This window comes from Cetorhinus maximus, chromosome 21, assembly GCF_964194155.1.
Source record: "Cetorhinus maximus chromosome 21, sCetMax3.hap1.1, whole genome shotgun sequence".
Taxonomy (NCBI): domain Eukaryota; kingdom Metazoa; phylum Chordata; class Chondrichthyes; order Lamniformes; family Cetorhinidae; genus Cetorhinus; species Cetorhinus maximus.
Window position 1 is genome coordinate 7,922,190 of NC_135899.1, and position 23,978 is coordinate 7,946,167.

General features: G+C 42.9%; 1 protein-coding gene across 4 annotated transcripts in view; it reads right to left on the minus strand.

Moving 5' to 3' along the window:
- Positions 1–23,978, minus strand: part of LOC144695631 (butyrophilin subfamily 1 member A1-like) — an 84,530-nt gene that overhangs the window by 52,199 nt on the left and 8,353 nt on the right. For 3 of the 4 annotated variants that reach the window (XM_078566537.1, XM_078566538.1, XM_078566536.1), the window contains exons 2-4: positions 20,830–20,912; positions 13,744–14,091; positions 2,097–2,378 (exon numbers count right to left, since the gene is read on the minus strand). In XM_078566537.1, the coding sequence (XP_078422663.1) occupies positions 2,097–2,378; positions 13,744–14,091; positions 20,830–20,887 (688 nt within the window). In that variant the 5' untranslated portion in view covers positions 20,888–20,912. The remainder of the gene's footprint in view (positions 1–2,096; positions 2,379–13,743; positions 14,092–20,829; positions 20,913–23,978) is intronic. The other variant, XM_078566539.1, reaches the window with a different exon arrangement.

The following is a 23,978-nucleotide window of genomic DNA, read 5'->3' on the forward strand; positions in this document are numbered from 1 at the left end:
AGAGTGATGGCTCCTCTGGTGAGTGCAGCCAGAGCCCAGTTGCACAAGGAGGGAGGAGAAAAAGAGGAAGAGCAATCATGCTGGGAGGCTCAATAGTGAGGGGTACAGCAAGGCATTTCTGCGGCCATAGATGTGTGTTGCCTCCCTGGGGTCAGGGTCAAGAATGTCACTGAACGTCTGAAGGGCATTCTGAAGAGGGAAGACAAACAGTCAGAGATCGTGGTTTACATTGGTACCAACGACATAAGTAGAAATTGGGATGAGGCAGTGCAACAAGAATTTAGGAAGCCAGGCAGCAGATTGAAAAGCAGGACCTCAAAAGGTTGTAATCTTTGGATTACTCCCTGTGCCATGTGCTGGTGAGAATCAGCCTGTTCAGTCACATGATGACCCATGGCAGAAACTTGTGATCCTGAGTAGATGTCATCCTCAAATCGAGGGACAAATAATAATGACTACAATGATAATTTGCAATCGCTTCTCTTCGCACCCCTTCACTGATACCTATGGTTTTTCCCAAGGACCTATCTTTGGCTCCCTCCTATTTCTCATCTACATGCTGACCTTTGGCAACATCACCCAAAAGTAATGTTAGTTTTTACAAGTATGCTCACAACACCCAGTTTTATCTCAACACCACCTGTCTGAACACCTTCACTCTTGCTAAAATTATCAGACAGTTTATCTGACATCCAGTACTGGATGAGCAGAAATTTTTCTGATTGACTATTGGAAAGTCTGAAGCCATTATTTTCAGTTCCTGCTCCAAACTCCTTCCCTAACCACTGACTCCATCACTCTTCTTAGCAACTGTCTGAGAGACTAAACCAATCTGTTCAGAACCATGGTCTCATATTTGAGCTTCCAACTACATATTCAGAGCATTACTAGGACTACTTATTACTACCTTTGTGACATTGCCTGACCTTGCCCCTGTCTCAGCTCATCTGCTGTTGAAACCCTTATCCATGCCTTTGTTATTCCTAGACTCAACTATTCCAATGCGCTCCTGGCTGGTCTCCTATATTATACTCTCAGTAAACTTGAAGTCACTCAAAACTCTGCTGCCTGTGTCTTAATTTGCACCAAGTCCAATTCACCTCTCAGCCCTAAGATTAAAGCAAAATACCGCGGATGCTGGAAATCTGAAACAAAAACAGAAAATTCTGGATAAACTCAGCAGGTCTAGTAGCATCTGTGGAGAGAGAAACAGAGTTATGTTAAGTTAACGACATAACGACTCGAAACAATAACTGTTTCTCTCTCCATGGATGCTGCTAGATCAGCTGAGTTTTTCCAGCATTTTCTGTTTTTGTTACACCTATCAGTCCTTTGCTTTCTGACCCACATTGGCTTCCAATCTAGCAACATCTTGATTTTAAGGGTCTCATCCTTGTATTCAAATCCCTCCATGGCCTTGCTCTCCCTACCGCTGCAGTTTCCTCCAGCTCCAAACACTCCAAGATATCTATGCCCATTTAATTCTGGCCATCCTGATTTTAATCGCTTCACCACTGGTGGCCACACCTTAAGTTGTCTAGGACCCCAAGCTCTGGAAACCACTTGTTAAACCTCTCCACCTCACTTTCATCCTTTAAGAAAAACGTTAAAACCTACCACTTTGACTATGCTTTTGGTCATCTGATCTAATATCTCCTTAGGCGGTTTAGTGTCATCTTTCGCTTAATTAATGCCGTGTGAAGGGCCTAGAGACATTTTACTATGTTAAAGTGTGATATAAGTTGTTGTGAGTCAATCAAGAAGGTGAAGGAGTGTGTCGCACCCCGTCGAGTGTCAACACAAGTGGTAATGCTATTATAGAGTTTAAAAATTGTCAACTGAACTGACCAAAGTTTACAACAATATTGGAGTGAAATTTTTGTTTAAATCTGCGGAGAAGAGACTGAGACTGAGTTTTTATCAACATAACTGAGGTATTGACATAAATGGGTTTGAGATATTCAAGATAATATTGTAATGACACCTCATGGATTTTCTTTTGAGGGCATCTTGGGGACAGTTAAGCCCATGGTCTGATTTACGCTCGAATTTAAATCACCTTTCACTTTATTGATGAAACATTGTAATTTACAAACCTGATATCCTGATATCTACTTCTTGTGCTGTTTTCAAATGTCCAATCAGTATACGACACTTGAACCTGTTTGTTGATTGTCTTGTTATTACAATGTCGCTTTGGACATTTACAAGACCTTTCGAGTCCTGTTGGTATCTTGTCTCAGCCTGTGTTAAAACATGTCCATCCTCACTGATCCACTGTATCGTTGGTGCAGGGAACCATCCACTTGTTTTACACACAAGCTGGATTCCATTTTCATGGTATCCCTTCATCTGAATCCAGGGGTCATGCCCCAAACCTGTAAACATCAGTGAATAGATTCAGAACACCTCCTCTATCTATGGGAAATATCAATTTAATGTTATTGATAGATATGTAATCATAGCCTTATCACATGGCTTTAATGAGACTATGCATTAAATTTCTTCTCAAAATATGTCCTTCTAGAATAGTGATAATTAAATAATTAATGTAAACCAGAAAACCGTTGTTCAGACCAATTAAATCCCAATTATGTGAGGTAACAGAGGACAACTGATACCCATGGAATTATACCCCAGCCAGAGATAAACACCTTCAAGAGGAGAGATAGGGAGAAAATCAGTGAGACAAAAAAATCTATACACAGTAAATTCTCGATAAGTCGAATCCTGGGGCACCACCATCAAGTTCAGATTAAGCAGAGCTTGGTGATGACCGAAGAGATTCAATTTGCCACATGGATGTGCCTCCGTATAACATGGGCCAGGATTTTTAGGATGTCAGGAAAGAATCAGCAAAGAACACATCCCCACCCATATTGCCTGCCCGCAGCCATGTCACGCTCTAACAAGTATTAATTGGCTTCAGGAGGGACTTCCACCCTTACTCGGGAGGAGGTCCTGCCTCAGAGAGCTGCCGGCCAATCTGACTGGCCAGCTGCTCTCCTGTCCCTGCAGCTACAGAAGCTGCAGTGGACAGGGCTCTGGCTGCAAGCAGTTCCCAGAGTCGAAGTCCGGGGAGTCCAGGACCAGGAGGCTAGGTGAGGTTAAATGGTGTGGGCAGAGGGTGGTGGGGTGTGCCTGATGTTGAAAGGAGGCTGCTGATGGATGCCCCCACCCCTCACATCCCCCACCCAAGGCCTGACCCCACCGTTCATTTCGGACTCCTGCCCTTGAACTCCTTCCCCAGCCTGAAAATTGAGGCTGGGTGGGAAACAGCCCTTAAGTGGTCAATAATTGGCCACTTAAGGGCCTCAAATGGGCCAAGGATGGGCGGGCCGGCCTAGGCCTCGCCCATCCAAGAGTAAAATTCCGGAGAACTCGGGACAGGTGGGAGCCTGGTGGGAAGGGCATCTGAGAAATTTTTATGGTCACTTCCCCCGCACTTCCGCCTACAAACCTGCCGGCAGTGGAATGTAAAATTCTGCCACGATATGCCTACAAATGCAGTCTATCTGAAATGCGACATACTGAATAATTCTAACAATTATTACTATACTACTGTTCTTCAGATTCAAATACCAAATAAAAAACACAGTATAACACACTAAGAGTGAAAACATTTCCATACCATCTGCTCCCAGTGTAGGTCTTGAAAGGGGCCAGGATTTAACCCCGGAAAACGCTGTAATCTTTCTCTGCTTAGTGTACTGTTTTTGAATGTGTACAATAAAGTTCGCCATGTCTTCAATGCAGTCAAACATGTTTTTGGTGTTTTCATGCTGCAGTGTGAAATCCCAGAGCATCTCTATGGCCTTCGCGACATTGGCCAGGGAAACAGGCGGGCCAGCAGGCAAGCATTCATCAGACTCAGAGTCTTCGGCCTCCTCAGCTGCAGAATGTACTGCATCTATGAGGGCATCCTCTGTCAGTTCTGTCATGCATCGTATGGGATCGTTCACCTCCACATAAGTTTCCATGGTTGCCTCTGCTGGAATTTCCATGCCAGCCTCCCTCAGGTGAAGGAAAAGTGCCTCGACTTCAGGCACTTTCAGGTTGGTCTCACCCTGCTCCTCATCACTTTTGTTGTCTTGTTCTGTCATAATCTGTTTGAAGCCAGAGGTGGAAGCAGTTTGCAATTGTGGCTTCCTTCACCATCTTCCACACCTTCTTCAGCATAAACATGACCTCTGGTACAGTGGGATTTTAGTCCTGCTTCTTAGCGATAACCTCGATAAACTGAGAGATCAGCTGCTGCTGGTAGCGGGTTTTCAAGTTCCTAATCACCCTCAATCCATTGGCTGAAGCTTGGCCGTGGTGTTGAGGCAAGAAGAACAGCTTGATATTCTTCAGGCCAGCAATGTCGGGGTGTGCTGGGCCACCTTCCTTTTCTTTCATTGATACATTTTGGCCACATCCTGACACATGCCTCAAAAATGCTGGAGGTCATCCGAGCAGCTTTGGTTGTCTCATACTGTGTGGGTAGTGTCTTGACTTTTGCAAAGCACAGTAGTTTCTTGGACTATCCCCATCATAAGCAGCAGCAGAGGTGACTCCCCTTTCCTGCAGGGTTGGGCTGGAGGTGGGAACATTCTCTGCTCGGGCTGCCTTGAACGACATTAGCAGAGTGCCTTTGACATTGATATAGACAGCCATTCTCATCGTCTTCAACTTGTTCAACTGTTCCAAGATGTTCTCTTTGTTTTTCATAACTGTGAACAAACATGATGGTGGAATCTCCCATTCCTTTGCGATGTCTGCTTTCTACTTTATGCATGGTTTTCACATTTGCTCTGATCTCTCTGATGGGCAACACATTTAATTTTCTCACATACTTCACCACACTCAGGTTTTACACATTATTTCACAGAAATCTCAATGTGAAATGATGGTTTGTCCAGAATTTCGTACTTGAGCACACTTAGGAGCGGTCTAACCACTCCTCTCTGATTGGTCGATGCGAGCACACGCCAGGTTTAGACAAGTTTGTCTAAACTGGATTGATCACTGTGGTATTTCGGTGAATCACAGGCATTGTTCTATGGCTATTGCTAGTCTGCTGGCGGGAATGATTGATAACTTGACACAAGTGGAATTTCGTGGCATCCATGTTTGACTCATCGAGATTTCACTATATTACTGACCAATTATACATACACTTGGGGGCAGATGATACTTATAGACCCTGGAATATTAATTCTGGTGATGCCAAATGATTTTCAAACTGCTGCATATCCCTGTTATGATCCCACTCCAAATCCTGGGATGGGTTTATTTATATATTAGGGCCAGGTACTTGCAGTAGCAGCAGTTCTTTCGGGTCCTCACCCAGCAGACCTCTAAGGATATTGAGTAGGAACGTTCTAATCAGGTGGTAATAACAATGTCTTCAAGCACCAAATTTTTCATCATTATCATCTTGATAATATTGGATTAAAGACATATTGTGTTCAGGAAGGTAAACAGCTGGATGGCAAAATAATATCGATTGGCAACACAATACCTGTAGATTTTACACTCAATCTTGCAAGGAATGGGTAATGGCTTCACAGATTTCCCACTGCCCACACGCAAAAGGATCAAAGTGTAACAATGAAAGCCAAGAAATCGAGAAGATGAAGTTGTGATGGAATCAGTGCTTTCAAAGTTTTAGTTTTTGGGGCAGAGTCTAACTGAAAATGGAAACTGAAAACAGAAACTAAAAAAGGAAACCCAAAAACGGAAACAGACTCCTGGATTTTCCCCTCAGGGTGACCTTGAAGTTGGTGTGGCTGGAAGCAGATGTAAAAACCACTCCCGGCCGATTTCGCACTGTAAACGCGATCTTACATTAGGTGGCCAATTAAGGCCTGCACAGTGTGAAACGGGACCGCCAGATGTGTTTTCCATGGCAGGGGAGGGAACGCATCGGGCGTCAGGTCCAATGGGGACCCAGTAGGGTGTTCAAAAAATGGAAGAGGCAACTCCCTGAAGGCTATCAGGAGATGTGGGGGAGGCAGAGATAGCTGTCTGGAAGCTATTCAAGAAGTGTTCTGGTGTACAGACATGGCCTCAGCACCTGGAGGTTATAGAAGGCAGGAGGGCAAGTTGAGTGGGCACTCTGCCCCCCCCCGTTTCTCAGATGAGTGCCTGGGAGTGCTGGTCGAGGAAGTCAGTGCCAGGAAGCATATCCCAATGCCCAAGGACGGCAAGAGAAGGCTGCCCCACCTGACCAAGAAGGCCTGGACAGGGGTCGCCACCCAGGTCAGTGGGCACAACTTGGTGCTGCACGTGGATTCAAAGCCACAAAAGATTTAATGATCTACTATGGTCAGCAAGGATAAGTGCAGGAATGACATGGGCCTGTACGGAGAACTTTAGTTGGGTGCCTGTTGCTTGGAACGTTCAGGGGTCTAAGAGTATGTATGCCAACTGGCACTGAAGTCTGTCCTGCCAAGGCTGGGGTGTCAGCACAACTGACATCAGTGCATTGCAGGGTGAGATGTGGGAGGGGGAGGATCCAGTTGTCGTGGTCCATGTAGGTACCAATAACATAGGAAGCACAAAGAAGGAGGTTCTGCATAATCACTATGAGGAGCTTGGCACCAAATTAAGAAGCAGAACTTCAAAGGTCATAATCTCTGGATTATTACCTGATCCACGTGTAAATTGGCATAGGACAATTCAGATTAGGGAGATGAGTGCGTGGCTCAAAGCTTGGTGTGGGAGAAGTGGGTTCCAGTTCGTGGGGCACTGGCACCAGTACTGGGGAAAGTGGGATCTATGCCATTATGATGGTCTGCACCCGAACAGTGCTGGGACCAGTGTTCTAGCGAACCGCATAACTAAGGAGGTGGAGTGGGTTTTAAACTAAATAATGGGGGCAGGTGATCAAATTTGAGAAGATGTGGTAAATCAAAAAGAGTAGAGACAAGACAAAAGAAAAATATATTATTACAGAAATGAAAAACTGACCATGACAGGGAGGGATAGAGAATACAAATCTAAATGTAAATCAACAGATGAGACTAGAGGTTATAAAAAGAATAAAAGTATAAAACTAAAGGCTCTGTATCAGAATGCATGTAGTATTTGAAGTAAAACAGATGAACTAAGTGTACACATAAAAATAAATAATTACATTTGATAGCCATTACGGAGACATGGCTGGAGGAGGACATGGATTGGGGCCTGAATATTGAAGGGTACAAGTTATTTAGGAAGGACAGGAAGTGAGAAAAAGGCAGATGGGTGGCTCTGTTAGTTAATGATGGCATTAGCACAATAGAGAGGGATGACCTAAGTTCATGAAACCAGGATGTGGAAACAGTTTGGGTAGAGATGAGAAATGATAAAGGCAAGAAAGTCACTTGTGGGAGTTGTGTACAGGCCCCCTAACAGTAACCACATGGATGGGTTGAGCATAAAGGAAGGAATAATTGGAGCTTTTCAGACAGACACGGCGATAATCATGGGAGATTTTAATTTATACAATGACTGGAAAAGTCAGATGGGCAAAGAGATAGCCTAGATGAGGAGTACATTTCGGGATAGTTTCTCAGAATAGCATATTCTGGAGCCAACCAGAGAGCAGGCTATACTAGACCAGGTATTGCGCAATGAGATGGGAGTAATTAATGGTCTCATAGTGAAGGCACCCCTTGGTAGCAGCAACCATAATATGATTGAATGTTACATTTAGTTTGAGGGAGAGAGGAGTGGGTCTGAGACTTTGTTTTTAAATTTAAATAAGGGCAATTATGAGGGCATGAAAGCTGATCTGGCTAAAGTAAATTGGCAAATTAGGTTAAGGGATGGGTCAATAGAGATTCAGTGGCTAATATTTAAGGGGATATTTCAGAATGCAAAGAATAGATACATTCCAACGAGTGAGAAAAAGTCCAAGGGACGGACAGACCATCTGTGGTTAACTAGAAAGTTTCAAGATAGTATCAAAATTAAAGAAAAAGTATATAATTGTGCAAAGATAGGTGGAAGGCCAGATGATTGGACAGAATATAAAAGAACAGCAAATAATGACTAAAAGACTAATAAGGAGGGAAGAAATGAGAGAAAGCTAGCCAGAAATATAAAAACAGATAGTAAGAGTTTTATAAATATTTAAAATAGAAAAGAGTTAATAAAGTGAGCATTGGTCCTATAGAAAGTAAGTGAGTCTGGAGAATTGATAATGGAAAACAAGGAGATGGTAGATGAATTGAACAGGTATTTTGCATCAGTTTACAAAATAGAAGAAACAAGTAACATCCCAGAAGCAGCTATAAACCAGGAAATGTAAGTGGGAAAGAAAAGTCAGAAGAATTGCAATCACCAGAGAAGTGGTACTGAGTAAATTGTTGGAGCTGCAGGCTGACAGAGCCCAGGTCCTGATGGACTTCAACTAGGGTCTTAAAAGAAGTGTCCAGTGAGCTAGTTGATGAATTGGTTTGAATTTTTCAAAACTCCCTAGATTTGATCCCATTATATTGGAAGATAGCAAATGTAACTCCATCATTCAGAAGGGGAGGGAAACAGAAAGCAAGAAACTACAGGCCAGTTAGCTTAATATCTGTCACAGGGAAAATGTTAGAAGCTATCATTAAAGAAGTTACAGCAGGGCATTTGGATAATCTCAAGGTCATCAGGTAGAGTCAACATGGTTATGAGAAAGGGAAATCATGTTTAACCAACTTATTGGAGTTATTTGAGGAAGTAACATGTGCTGTGGATAAAGGGAAACCGGTACTTAGATTTCCAGAAGGCATTTGAAGGCATTCCAGAAGTGCCACATCAAAGGTTATTGCAGAAAATAAACACTCTTGGTATAGGGGGTAACATATTGGCATTGTAACATAAGATTGGCTGGCTAACAGGAAGCTGACAGTAGGCATAAATGGGCCTTTTTCAGGTTGGCAAGATGTAATGTGTGGCATGCTACATGGATCAGTGCTGGGACTCCAACTGTTTACAATTTATATAAATGACTTGGGTGAAGGGATTGAAGGGATGGTTACCAAATTTGCTGATGACACAAAGATTGATAGGAAAGTACAAATAGATATAGATAGGTGAAGTGAATGAACAAAGATCTGGCAGATGGAGTATAATGTGGAAAAATGTGAAATTGTTCATTTTGGCAGAAAGAAGAAAAGAAAAGCATATTATCTAAATGGTGAGAGATTGCAGAGCTCTGAGGAGCAGAAGGATCTGGGTGTACTAGTGCATGAATCACAAAAGGCTAGTATGCAAGTAATTCAGAAAGTTAATAGAATGTTATCATTTATTGCGAGGGGAATTGAATACAAAAGTATGGAGGTTATGCTTCAGTTGTGCAGGGCGCTAATGAGACCACATTTGGAGTGCTGTGTACAGTATTGGTCACTTTATTTAAGGAAGGATGTAAATGTGTTGGAAGCAGTTCAGAGAAGGTTTACCAGACTAATCCCTGGAATGGGTAGGTTGTCTTGTGAGGAAAGGTTGGACAGACTAGGCTTGTATCCGCTGGAGTTCAGAAGAGTAAGAGATGACTTGATTGAAAGATCGTGAGGGCCTTGTTGGGTGGATGTGGAGAGGGTGTTTCCTCTTGTGGGAGAATCCTGAACTAGGGGGTCACTATTTAAAAATAGAGACCGCCCATTTAAAACAGAGATGAGGTGAAATTTTTTCACTCAGAGGGTCGTGAGTCTTTGGAACTCTTCCTGAAAAGGTGGTGGAAGCAGAATCATTAAATATTTTTAAGGCAGAGGTGGATAGATTCTTGGTAAGCAAGGGGTTGATAAGTTATTGGCAGTAGGTGGGATGTATATTTCAGGTTACTATCAGATCAACCATGATCTTAATAAATGGTGGAGCAGGCTTGAGGGACTGAATAGCCTACTCCTGCTCCTTGTTCATATGTTCCTATGTAGAATAGAGCATAGTAAGTTAATAGGCGGGGTCGGAGTAAGGGAGAAAGTAATTAAGTCTAAATCAGGATTATATTGCATGGGTGCGAATGCATGTAGTATAATAAATAAGATTAGGGAGTTACAGGTGCACATTACCATGTGGTATTATGATGTTGTGGCGATAACAGAGACCTGGCACAAGGAAGGGCAGGATTGGGTGTTAAATTTCCTAGGAACAACGTGTTCAGGAAAGATAAGGCAGGAATAAAGGGAGGAGGGGTGGTTGTATTGGTTAAGGAGAGCATCGCAGTGCTGGAGAAAGAGAGTTCAGGGATGGAATCAGTTTGGCTAGAGCTGGGTAACAAAAAGGGTGCAATTACATTGCTTGGCATAGTCAAAGGGTGCAATTACATTGCTTGGTATAGTCTTTAAGCCACCAACTAGTGGGAAGGATGTAGTGGAGCAAACCTGCAGGGAAATTACACATAGGTGGAAACATTATAGAGTAGTTATAATCGGGGACTTTAGTTACTCGAATATGGACTGGGATAGAGGTAGTGTAAAGTCTGCAGAGGAGCAAGAGTTCCTAGAGAGTGTTCATTTTCTACAGTAGTATGTGTCCAGTCCAACAAGAAAGGAGGCACTGCTAGACCTGGCTCTTGGAAATGATGTTGACCAAGTAGATTAAGTGTCAGTGGGAGAACATTTAGGAGACAGTGATCATTGTATCATAAGGTTTAGGGCGACGGTAGAAAAAGACAACAGGAAATCCAGAGTAAGAATAATTAACTGCGGGAGAGCAGACTTCAATGGGGCAAGAACAGAGCTGGGCCTGATAGACTGGAACAAAAAGGGTGGTGGGAAAAACTGTAGCTAAACAATGGGCTACCTTCAAAGAAGAAATGGTTTGGGCACAGTCAAGGTATAATCCCTCAGAAGAGAAAAGTAGGGCAAACAAATTCAGAGCTCACTGGATGAAAAAGGACATAGAAATTAAGATAAAGAAGAAAAAGTGGGCCTATGACAGATGTCAGGTAGAAAATACATCTGAGGACCAAGCTGAATACAGAAGGTTCAGAGGAGACATGAGAAAGCAAATAAAAGAAACAAAAAAGGGATTATGAGAAAAGACTGGCAGCCAACATAAAGGGGAACCCCAAAGTCTTCTATAGGCACATAAATAGTATAAGGGTGGCAAAAGGAGAAGTAGGGCCAATTAGGGATCAAAAAGGGGATTTACACATGGAGGCAGAGGGCATGGCTGAGGTGTTAAAAAAATACTCTGCATATGTCTTTACCAAGGAAGCAGATGTTACCAAGGCCATAGTGTCAGAGGAGGAAACTCTTAGTCAATAGAAGGGCTCAAAATTGATAAGGAGGAGGTATTGGATAAACTGTGGGGACTTAAAGTTGACAAGGTACCAGGACCGGATGAGATGCATCAAAGGATATTGAAGGAAGTGAGAGTGGAAGTTACAGGAGCACAATGGCAGCAGTGTGTACCATCTACAAGATGCACTGCAAGAACTCACCAAGGTTCTTTAGACAGCACCTTCCAAACTCACGACCACTACCATCTAGAAGGACAAGGGGAGCAGATACAAGGGAACACCACCACCTGGAAGTTCCCCTCCAAGCCACTAACCATCCTGACTTTGATGTCACTGTCGCTGGATCAAAATCCTGGAACTCCCTCCCTAGCAGCACTGTGAGTGTACCTATATCATATCATAGTTCAAGGAGGCAGCTCACCACCATGTTCTCAAGGGCAATTAGGAATGGTTAATAAATGCTGGTCTAGCCAGTGATGCCCACACCCTATGAATGAATAAAAGAAAAAGCCTCCAAGCAAAATACCTCCCCGCCGATTAAGATCAACAGTGAGATGCTGGAAAACGTGAACCTTTTTCCAAATCTTTTGAGCCTCCTCTTGATGAAGGCAGACATAGGTGATTAAATTCATCATCACCTCCAATGTGTCAGCTCAGCTTTTGGTCAACTGAAGATAAACATATTTGAAGTCCAGGGTCTCAAATCCAAGACTAAGAGCGTGGTTTTTAAAAATTCATTCATGGGAAGTGGGCTTTGCTCGCTGGGCCAGCATTTATTGCCCATCCCTAGCTGCCCTTGAGAAGGTGGTGGTGAGCTGCCTTCTTGAACCACATGCAGTCCATGTGGTGTTGGTATACCCCCAGTGCTTTTAGGAAGGGAGTTCCAGGGTTTTGACCCAGCAACAGTGAAAGAACCGTGATATATTTCCAAGTCAGGTGGTGAGTGATTTGGAGGGGAACTTCCAAATGGTGGTGTTCCCACCTATCTGCTGCCCTTGTCCTTTTAGATGGTAGTGATCGTGGGTATGGAAGATGCTGTCTAAGGAGCCTTAGTGAATTCCTGCAGTGCATCTTGTAGTACACTGCTGCTACTGTGTGTCAGTGGTGGAGGGAGTGAATGTTTATGGATGTCATGCCATTCATGTGGGCTGCTTTATCCTGGATAGTCTCAAGCTTCTTGAGTGTTGTGGGAGCTGCACTCATCCAGGTAAGTGGGGAGTATTCCAACACACCCCTGACCTGTGCCTTGCTGATGGTGGACAGGCTTTGGGAAATCAGTAGGTGAGTTACACGTCGCAGGAATCCTAGCTTCTGGCCTGCTCTTATATTGGGCAATAGTGATCACTGTGCTCCGATATGCTTGCAATATCCTCCAAACCCAGTGGCAAGAAAAGCAGTCCCACAGAGCATCTGCTCCCAGGCCAACTCACCTAGCATCAAGGTGCTAATCATTCAAAACCAGCTCCGCTGGGCAGGACATGTCATTCGTATGCCTGGCACAAGACTCCCAAAGCAATTGCTCCATTCAGAACTTGATCACATCAGAAGAATCCCAGGAAGACAGCCGAAACACTTTAGGGATGTCCTCAAAGCAAACTGAAGAGGTCAAACATCTCCACCAACTCATGGGAGACTTGACTTGTGATTGACCAAAATGGAGAAGGTACATTCAGGGTCAAAACCATGGAACTCCCTTCCTAATAGCCATTGGGGGTGTATCTAAACCACATGGACTGCACTGAACACATTGAGAGATTTCGTTGAGAATGTGCAAAGGTGAATTCAAGGCATTGGAGGAAGATGCACAAACCTCCAAACAACCCTCCAAGCACCATCTGCCCCACATGTGGCAGAGTCTGCAGATCACACATTAGACTTATCAGCCATTTCACAGCCCATCGAACCGAGGTGGAAACAAATCATCCTCGATCCTGAGGGACTGAAGAGAATTAAGGAAGGAAATATTTGCCTTGGATGAGTTACAGCAAAGGTTCACTAGATTGGTTCCGAGAATGAGAAGGTTTTCGTTTGATTAGAGAAAAAGTAAATTGGAACTATACACTCTAGCATTTAGAAGAATGAGAGCTTATCTCATTAAAACATACAAGATTCTGAAGGGGTTTGAAAAGGTAGACTGAGAGGCTGGTTTCCCTGGCTGGCAAATCTAGAATATGAGGGCACAGTCTCAGCGTTTAAGAGTTTGATTATTTAGGACAGAGATGAGGAGAAATTTTTACGCTCAGGGGCTCCCCATCCTGGGGGTTGTAAATGCTCCACAATTGAGTTTATTCAAGGCTGGAGCTGATCAATTTATTTTTCTTTAAGAGAATGAAAGGATATGGGGAGTGGGCGTGAAAGTGGAGTTAAGACAGAAGATCAGCCATAATCTTACTGAATGGTGGTGCAGGCTTGAAGAGTCATATGATACACTCCTGCTCCTATTTATTATGAAGGTATACCAACTGCTAAAGACATCTAGTTTTAAACTATTTGTAATTGAAACATGTTTTTAAAAGACAGAAATATGTAATTACATATTTACTAACCTACAACTTTCAGTATGACTGCAGTTTCTTCAGAAACAGTTCTGTCAGCAACTAAACATCTGTATTTCCCTTCATCAAATATTGTTGTGTTCTTTATTCTAAGGGAAATGGTTCCTTTGGTCAGTTCATATTTCAACAGTTCAGTCCTTCCTCTGTAACCCCTGTGTTGAGCAACAATGTCATCTTCCCCGTTTCTGTACACATGTACTGGTGAATCAAGACCTGATTTAAACCATTGCACCACCATGTTGCTGGCAGATATATCTGGTACAAGTTGACATTCCAATAGAGCATCTTCACCTGCAATGGCGACAACAGGATCATCAGGTCCAAGTACGAGAAATTTACCTAGTGAATAAGAACATTCAAAAATAAAATTGATTATTCATGTAACCCACAGAACAAAAATTATATTTAAGGCAGCTGATCATGTAAAATATAAAACTCTGGTACAATATACAATTCCTCCAGAACTGTACTTGTAAAAAAAATATGAACTAAGCAAGTTATTGATTCAAATAGATTTCTGGGGGTTGTTTAACTTTTATTTAAATGTCAATATTCTGTGAAATGTCCTGTATTATGATCCCGATAGAGGCTAATAACCTTAAAAGAAAGGAATCCCCAAATGACCCTGACAGAAGGAATCAATGGACTAAATTTCACTTTTTAAAACTTTCACTGTAACAATCAAACCCAATATTAACATAAATCAAGCATGTTTCAACAAGCAAATGGTACTTCAACAGAAACAATAAATTTCACTTTAAATAGTCAACATGACAAAGATAGCTCTCACAACTGTCTCCTTGATACTCCCAGCACATATGTGGCACTACATGCAATCTCAAACCTCAAACCTCTTTAACCTCTGTCTCCTGTACCTAGGGTCTCTCATTTTTCCCACTCACTGGATTTGGCCCTCGAGTCATTTTTACCGGTAGCTTAATTCCATCCAAGTTCCCCGGATACTTTTTAACACCAAGAAGATGCACTTTTAAGAGCCCTCTCTCTATAGGGTCACAACAGTCCTGATGGCCCAGATGCCAGAGTTCCTATTCAATGGACCAACCAACAACAATCCAGTTCATGGTCTGGTCACTTCTGGGAAAACACCCAGCTCCTTAGCATTTCTGAGCTGTTCACACGCTTATAGATTCAGTGCCTTTTAGCTGGCTCATGCCTTGCTTCAACAAGAGCTCCGGAACCAGCTTATATTTCACCTCTCTTCTATTTTTCCTTAGTCCTCTTAGTCATATGGACTTGAAACGTTAACTCTGTTCCTCTCCGCAGATACTGTCAGACCTGCTGAATTTTTCCAGGTATTTTTATTTTTGTCCAGGAGTCCATGTTCTCCTGCAGCACAACAGGCTGAAACTCAGTAATCCCAAAGGTTCTCTTTGCCTTTTCTGGTTACCTAACTTTCATTTCCATTGCAACCTCAACTCACTGGGTCACTTTTCAGAAATGACCTCAGAGCCAGGAAATTCAATTACACCCCACTTTCTAGAGTTATCTTAGTTTCACTTTAGCAAGGGGATGTCTGAAAAATACAAGATTTTTGCAAACTGCAGAGTTCATCATTCCTGTTGAATCCCAGAAGTTCTAATTTTGTGTAATAAATTCTTGTGTGGCACCTTATCCAATGCATTTTGAAAATCTAAATACACTGCATCCACTGTTCCCCCTTTTCTATTCCACAAGTTATATCCTCAAAATACTATCCCATTGTCAAACACAATTTTCCTTTCACAATTCGTGTTGACTCTGCCGAATCATATTATGTCTTGTTGCCATGTCTGTGAGAAAGTGAGTGAGTGAGTGAGTGCACACAGTGAAACCCTGGAAAGTGAATAGTAAACTGCTAGTTCAGACTGAATTTTAACAAAGGAGATGTAGGGTTTAGAGTTACAGGGAAAAGGCAGGAGATTGGCACAAAGTTAAAATGCTCAGAGAGCTGTGCAGACACAATGGGCTGAATGGCTTCCTTCTACACCATAACAATTCTATGATTCTGTTCTGTAACTGTTGGTTACTTTATATTTATTATAAGTGTGTAATTGCTGTCAATCTACTTGTGTCATTGCCACTGTTCACTTATCTATTTATAGTTTATTAAATGCACTTGGCAGTTTACAGCCCACAGCCTGGTCTATTGGACTGTTCGTTCTACAATTATCTGAAGACAGTCATGTGAAGACAAATTACCGAACCGATGGGCAGGGAAACAGAGCCAAAGAATTCCTGTTCAATAAATGAGCTCCCTACAAATTATGTGTAGCAAGTGTTATGATCCCAGCTGATGTTACTACTGGATAAGTCAGATCCCAGGGTGGAACCTGGCTTGTCAGATCCTGACCATGAAACCATTGTTGATTGCTGTAAAAACCCCTCTGGTTCACTAATGTCCTTCAGGGAAGGAAATCTGTCATACTTACGTGGTCTGGTCTACATGTGACTCCAGACCCACAGCAATGTGATTGACTCTTAAATGCCCTCTGAAATGGCCTAGCAAGACACTCATTGCATAAAATCGCTACAGTCACAAAAAAGGAATGAAACCGGACGGAGCACCAGGCATCAACCTAGGCACCGGAAATAACAACGGCAAACTCAGCCCTGTCAACCCTGCAAAGTCCTCCTTACAAACTTCTGGGGGATAGTGCCAAAATTGGGAGAGCTGTCTCACAGACCAGTCAAGCAATAGCCTGGCATAGTCATCCTCACGGAATCATACCTTACAGATAATGCACCAGACACTACCATCACCATCCCTGGGTATGCCCAGTCCCACCGGCAGGACAGACCCAGCAGAGGTGGTGGCACAGTGGTGTACAGTCAGGAGGGAGTTGCCCTAGGAGCCCTCAACATCAACTCCGGACCCCATGAAGTCTCATGGCATCGGATCAAACATGGACAAGGAAACCTCCTGCTGATTATCACTTACCACCCTCCCTCAGCTGATGAATCAGTACTCCTCAAAGCTGAACACCACTTTGAGGAAGCACAGAGGGTAGCAAGGGCTCAAAGTACTCTGGGTGGGGGAGTTCAATGCCCATCACCAGGAGTGGCTTGGTAGCACCTCTGCTGACCAAGCTGGCCAAGTCCTAAAGGACAAAGCTGCTAGACTGGGTCTGCGGCAGGCATTGAGTGAACCACCAAGAGGGAAAAACATACTTGACCTCATCCTCACCAACCTGCCTGCCGCAGATGCATCGGTAGGAGTGACCACCGCACATTGTGCAGACAAAGTCCCATTCACATTGAGGATACCCTCCATTGTGTTGTGTGGCACTACCACTGTGCTAAATGGGATAGATTTCGAACAGATTTAGCAACTCAAGACTGGGCATCTATGAGGCGCTGTGGGCCATCAGCAGCAGCAGAATTGTACTCAAACACAATCTGTAACCTCATGGCCCAGCATATCCCCACTCTACCATTACCATCAAGCCAGGGGATCAACGAAGAGTGCAGGAGGACAAGCCAAGAGCAACACCAGGCATACCTAAAACTGAGGTGTCAACCTGGTGAAGCTACAGCACAGGACTGTTTGTGTGCCTAACAGCATAAGCAGCAAATGATAGACAGAGCTAAGCAATCCCACAACCAACGGATCAAATCTAAGCTCTGCACTCCTGCCACATCCAGTCGTGAATGGTCGTGCACAATTAAACAACTCACTGGAGGAGGAGGCTACACAAATATCCCCATCCTCAATGACGGTGGAGCCCAGCACATCAGTGCAAAAGATAAGGCTGAAACATTTGCTACCATCTTCAGCCAGAAGTGCCGAATGGATGATCCAACTCGGCCTCCTCCGGAGGTCCCCAGCATCACAGATTCTAGTCTTCGGCCAATCAAATTCATTCCATGTGATATCAAGAAACAGATGAAGGCACTGGATACTGCAAAGACTATGGGCCGTGACAATATTCTGGCAATAGTACTGAAGGTGTGTGCTCCAGAACTTGCCGCGCCCCTAGCCAAACTCTTCCAGTACAGCTACAACACAGGCACCTACCCGGCTATGTGAAAAATTGCCCAGGTATGTCCTGTACGCTAAAAGCAGGACAAATCCAAACCAGCCAATTAATGACCTATTATCAGTAAAATGATAGAAGGGGTCATCAACAGTGTTATTAAGCGGCACTTGGTTAGCAATAACTTGTTCACTGATGCCCAGTTTGGATTCCGCCAGGGCCACTCCGCTCCTGACCTCATAGTCTTGGTTCAAACATGGACTGAAGAGCTGAACTCCCGAGGTGAGGTAAGAGTGACTGCCCTTGACTTGAAGCTCGCATTGGACTGAGTATGGCATCAAGGAGCTCTAGCAAAACTCAAGTCAATGGGAATCAGGAACAAAATTCTCTGCTGGTCGGAGTCATACCTAGATGGTTGTGGTTGTTGGAGGTGAGTCATCTCAGCTCCAGGACATCACTGCAGGAGTTTCTCAGGGGTGTCAGTGCATCAGTGACTGTCCTTCCATCATAAGGTCAGAAGTGAAGGTTGCATAATGTTCAGCGCCATTCGCGACAAGATACTGAAGCAGTCCATGTCCAAATGCAGCAAGACCTGGACAATACGCAGACTTGGGCTGACAAGTGGCAAGTAACGTTCATGCCACACAAGTGCCAGGCAATGACCATCTTCAACAGGAGAGAGCCCAACCATCACCCCTTGATATCCAATGGCATTACCATCACTGAATCCCCCACTATCAACATCCTGGGGGTTACCACTGGCCAAAAATTGAACTGGACAAGCCATATAAATACTGTGGCTACAAGAACAGGTCAGAGGCTAGGAATCGTGCGACGATTAACTCATCTCCTGACTCTCCAAAGCCTGTCCACCATCTATAAGGTGCAAGTCAGGAGTGTGATGGAATACTCCCCACTTGCCTGGATGAGTGTAGCTCCCACAACACTCATGATGCTTGACACCATCCAGGACAAAGCAGCTTGCTTGATTGGCAGATGCACTGCGGGAATTCATCAAGGCTCCTTCGACAGCACTTTCCAACCCACAACCACTACCATCTAGAATGACAAGGATAGCAGTTTGATAGGAACACCACCAACTGGAAGTTCCCCTCCAAGCCACTCACCATCCTGACTTGGAAATATATCGCTGCTGTCCCTTCACTGTCACTGGGCCAAAACCCTGGAACTCCCTTCCTAACAGCATTGTGGGTGTGCCTACACCACATGGACTGCAGTGGTTCAAGAAGGCAGCTCACCACCACCTTCAGAAGGGCAACCAGGGACGGGCAATAAATGCTGGCCCAGCCAGTAAAGCCCACGCCCCATGAATGTTTATTTTTTGTTTAGATGCATGGAGCATGGATACTGAAAAGAGTCACAGGAATCAGCTGATGAACTTTTAACATCCCTGGAAAACCATTATGAGAACTGATGGCAAAGGTCAAAGCCAGGAAGGGAAACGGTAAGCATGGGCCCTTCACCTGCTCTGCCAATTGCTAACATCTTCATATATATGCTTTGCACACAGTCTAAGAGCCCAAAGGCATCAGGAGAGAATCAGGCTCTCCTGATTCAATCCACTTGCACCCATTTGAACAGTGGTATGCTTCATCTCACTGTATGTACTGGCTTCCAGTAACATATCTTTGGCTGAAACAGGAAACTATGTTGCAGGAAGTCTCTGCTCCCTGAATGTCACAGGGGAAATAGAGATTCCATTCCTTGTTCAACCAAGAAATCTTGGAATCAGCGGGAAGCTGGCATCACCAGGTCCTTGCCAGTTTCCCATGGGTTGCACTAGAGTAATCGTGGAAGTCTGACTGAACACAAAAAAAAGCAGCGCCAACATTTTTCCCATAAGGACTTTCACAATACTGGTATACAATAATGTAACAAAGAAGGTAAAATTCAAATTCATTAAAATAGGTAGTAACTTTACTTAATTCTACAATAACCTCATAATAACAGCAGAAGATAGGGCAAGAGAGCCTGAGAGAGAACAGTGCTAGATTTTCCATTTTTAAAAAACAAATTCACATAAACAAATTCTCAATGTTTGCAATGAAGTTATTAAATTTATGCAACAGAAATATTTGGGACATTCAGGACTCCGTGCAAAAATATGAAATGAACTGAACTTTAATCTTATCTCATTGTAATCATCTGAATACAAATTCTCTAAAGGGATGACCAGATACTACTTCTAAAGGGAAATGAACAGGAACAGTCAGGATAAAAGCAAAAAACTGCGGATGCTGGAAATCCAAAACAAAAACAAAAATAAAAATACCTGGAAAAACTCAGCAGGTCTGACAGCATCTGCGGAGAGGAACACAGTTAACGTTTCGAGTCCGTATGACTCTTCAACAGAACTAAGAAAAAAAGTCAGGAATTCACTTTCACATCTAGCCAATTCTGATAACATTGTTAAGCTCTTGCTCGCCAGTCATGATAACTGTTGCTATGGTTTTGCCAGCCTTGCATCTTGCCAGTCCTTTGTGATACATCCATATCTTTTTTCAGAGTTATTGGCTACACTTGATCACATTGTTTTCCTATCAGATTGTTTGATTCAACTGCCTTCTAATGAATTATCTTAATTGCATCAAAGTTCATTTCTTAAATATTATATATTGATGTCCATCTTTGATTAAAACGAGAGTGTAATTGAATCATCACAAAGAAAGAATAACTTTGATGTGCATAATGTTTCCTCAGTCATATCTATCACATTTATTCTGTCAAGTGATAAAACAATTCTAATGTCCTTTATGCTGGGATTCATATCAGGTCAATTTTAAACTTAACCACTAAAATCTCTCCAGTATTGAAAAAATATTTATATTAATACATACAAAGGCCAATCGTTCAGAGTTTTCACACAATAATGACCAGAATTATGAAGTGGAATTCTCAAAGCTTCAATGGAAAAATTCCAAAATATGATTAATGAAAATGGAATTGGATTTATAGAATTGCTGTATCAATGACCGAGACATCATCCCCTATCTTGCATAAATTGTGCTATTGTTATAAAAGAATCTTCTAAATTATTGTAACACCATGGGAGGGTTACTAAACATGTTATAATATTCCTTACCATATGTTGAATCCAGAATCACAAGTAGTAACAACACAATGTGGTGAACCTGTTTCATCTTGAGATCTTAGCAGAAGATTTACCTGAGAAGGAGAGAAGTGATAGATATTTGTCACAAATCTCATGTTATATCTATTATACCACTGTTAAACAGTCTGTGCACTACTTATGCCAAGGGGAGAATTTCCCCCCCATCTGGGGGGGCGCGGGGGAAATTCAGGAGCAGGAGCATGGAGGTACGCCTCCGATCGGCGCCCCCGATTGAGAGCATGCTGCCATTTTACGTGGGCGGCCCAATTAAGACCTGCCCAGCATGACATCCGCAAGGAAGCGCTATGCGCTCCTTGTGTGGGCGGGGGGGATTCCCTGAGCCGAATGTGCGCTCTTTCGCGCATGTACGCAAGAGAGTGCACTCATCTCCCTGAGGCTAAATGCTGCCTCAAGGAGATCGGCTCCACAATAAAAAAATCTTAAAAACAGAGCAAAAAAATTTCCCTGACATGTCCCCACACTTTTTATTTCGGTTTTCCAGCATCTGCAGTATTTTACCTTTGTGCTGTTGTAGAAATTGCTTAGGTCCTGGCCACAATCTTCCAGTTGAGCTAGGTATGTGGCATCAAAGGACTGGAAGATTGCAAATGTTACCCTTGTTCAATAAAAAAGAGAAACCTAACAATTACAGGCCAGTCAGTTTAGCATGGGCAGCGAATCCAGGAGGAAGAAGTTAATGGCCACCTGGACAAGCTTTCACTAATAAGAAATCCATGCTGGTTCTCCTGTTTTGCAAATGGGATTGAGCTTTTGGATGAGGAAACAAAGAGGGTGGATGAAGACAATGCAGTTGATGTTTTGTACACATCTTTCAAAAGTTGTTTGATAAATTACCACAGATTAGGCTTGTTAGAAAATTGAAACCCATGTGATAAAAGGGGCAGCCGCAGCATAGATACAAAATTAACTAAGGGTTTGAAAACAGAGTCGCAATGAATGTCTGTTTTTCAGACTTGAGGGAGGTTTATGCTAGCAGTCTCCAAGGTTCAGTACCAGGAACAGTCATGTTTCTGATTTACATCAATGACTTGGACTTAGGGTTTACAAGACACAATTTCAAAATCTGCAGATGACACAAAATTCAGAAGCACCGTAAACCAGCAGCTCTCAGACCATTTGTTTTCCTAATTGAAGAAGTTTGTCCTCCATGGAACCATTTACGTAAATCTTTTCTAATGCCTTCATATTCTTCCCAAAGTGTGGTGCCCAAAACTAGACACAATGGGTGGAATTTTCCCCTCCAGCTTTGCTCATGCAGCAAGCATGATCCAGACCTTCCTATTGCTTGCCACTTCAGCACATCTTGTTCTCATGCCCACATATTCATCCTTGGCCTGTTGCAATGTTCCAGTGAAGCCCAACGCAAATTTAAGGAACAGCACCTCGTCTTCCTTCTGGGCACTTTACAGTCTTCCGGACTTAACATTGAGTTCAACAGCTTCATATCATGAACTCCTTCCTTCATCTTGACTGCTTTTTAAATCCAATTTTAAAATTTGTATTTATTTATTTTTTTCTGTATATTTTTCATCCTTTATCCTCAACCGCGCCCCCAACCCTCTCCCCACAGAGCCGTCCGTTACTTGTTCCTAGTATGTGCTTTCACAGCACACTGACCTTTGTGCTATTAACACATTCTGCTATCTTACCTTTATGCCACTCTCAGCACCTTCTTTAGTCTTTAACACTACCATTAACATCCCCTTTATCCTGTGTCCATGACATCTTTGTCAACCTCTCCTGAGCTCTCACCTATCCCTGACCTTTAATTTTGTTCCACCCCCACTTAAACAGTATAAAATCCATCACATTCTCTTTCGCTCTGAGAAAGTCACAGGACTGCAAACATTAACTGTTTTTCTCTCTCCACGGATGCTGCCAGACCTGCTGAGTTTTTCCAGCACTTTGTTTTTATTTCAGATTTCCAGTATCCGCAATATTTTGCATTTACTTTAATGAAATTGTTTGACTTGATGCTTAGTGGTGGGTTCTTAGGAAATCCATGGACTCTGTCTTGGTTGCATCTGTCATTTACTCTGGTGTGCTGTGTTCGACCATAGTTGCCTGCTAATTCACATGTACCTCATACTTATGCTGAATGTTAGAGTGCAAGATACATATTATAAATTGTTTTATCTTTCAGAACTTGTATAGCAAAGTTTGTTCAAAACCCATGAATCTTGTGGCTTTATTCCAAAGCAGGTGTCTTGAATCTCAACATTTTGTTTAAAGGAGATAAAAGTTATTGGTCCCTAACCAGATCTACCCCCCCACCCCCCCGCCCCGCCACATCCTGGGGTCTCCCCAAGGATCGTGACACAGTGAAGGACGGTTCTGGGGTTAGAAGGTACCTAGCTGAGAAAGGAAAAGAACAGAGGTGAATCCTTGAAGGTTAACAAGCATTTAGACTGATTCTGGGAGAATTGAATGTCTACTTAATTGATCACAACAATTTATACTGCAGGAGAAAAGGATAGTGGTTGGTTGGTAAGTCAATCAGCACCCTTTCCCCCTGCAATTGTTGTGATAGCTTGAAATTGGCAATCTTGTATTTATCCTGATGAGTGCAAGACGAAAATCTTCGTCAACATGTCTCTCTTTTCAGAAATTTATTAGAGTTCTTTGAAGATGTAACAAGCAGGCCGGACAAAAGGGATCCAAGGAATTTGGATTTCCAAAAGGTATTCAATAAGGTGCCACATAACAGGTTTTTGTGCAAACAAGAGCTCATGGTGTTGGGGTGAAATAGTAGCATGGATAGAGATTAACTAACTAACAGGAAATAGTGAGTGATAAATGGATCATTTTCAGGTTGGCAAAATGTAACTAGTGGAGAATCGCAGGGATCAGGGCTGAGGCTGCAACTATTCACAGTCTACATTAATGATTAGATAAAGAGACTGATTGTATTGTAACCAAACTTGCTAATGATACAAATATAGGTAGGAAAGCATGTTGTAAGGAGGATACAAGAAGTTTACAAAGGGATATAGTTAGGTTAAGTGAGTGGGCAAAATTTTGGCAAATGGAGTATGATATGGGAAAATGTGAGGTTGTCCATTTTGGCAGGTAGAATAGAAAAGCAGAATATTATTTAA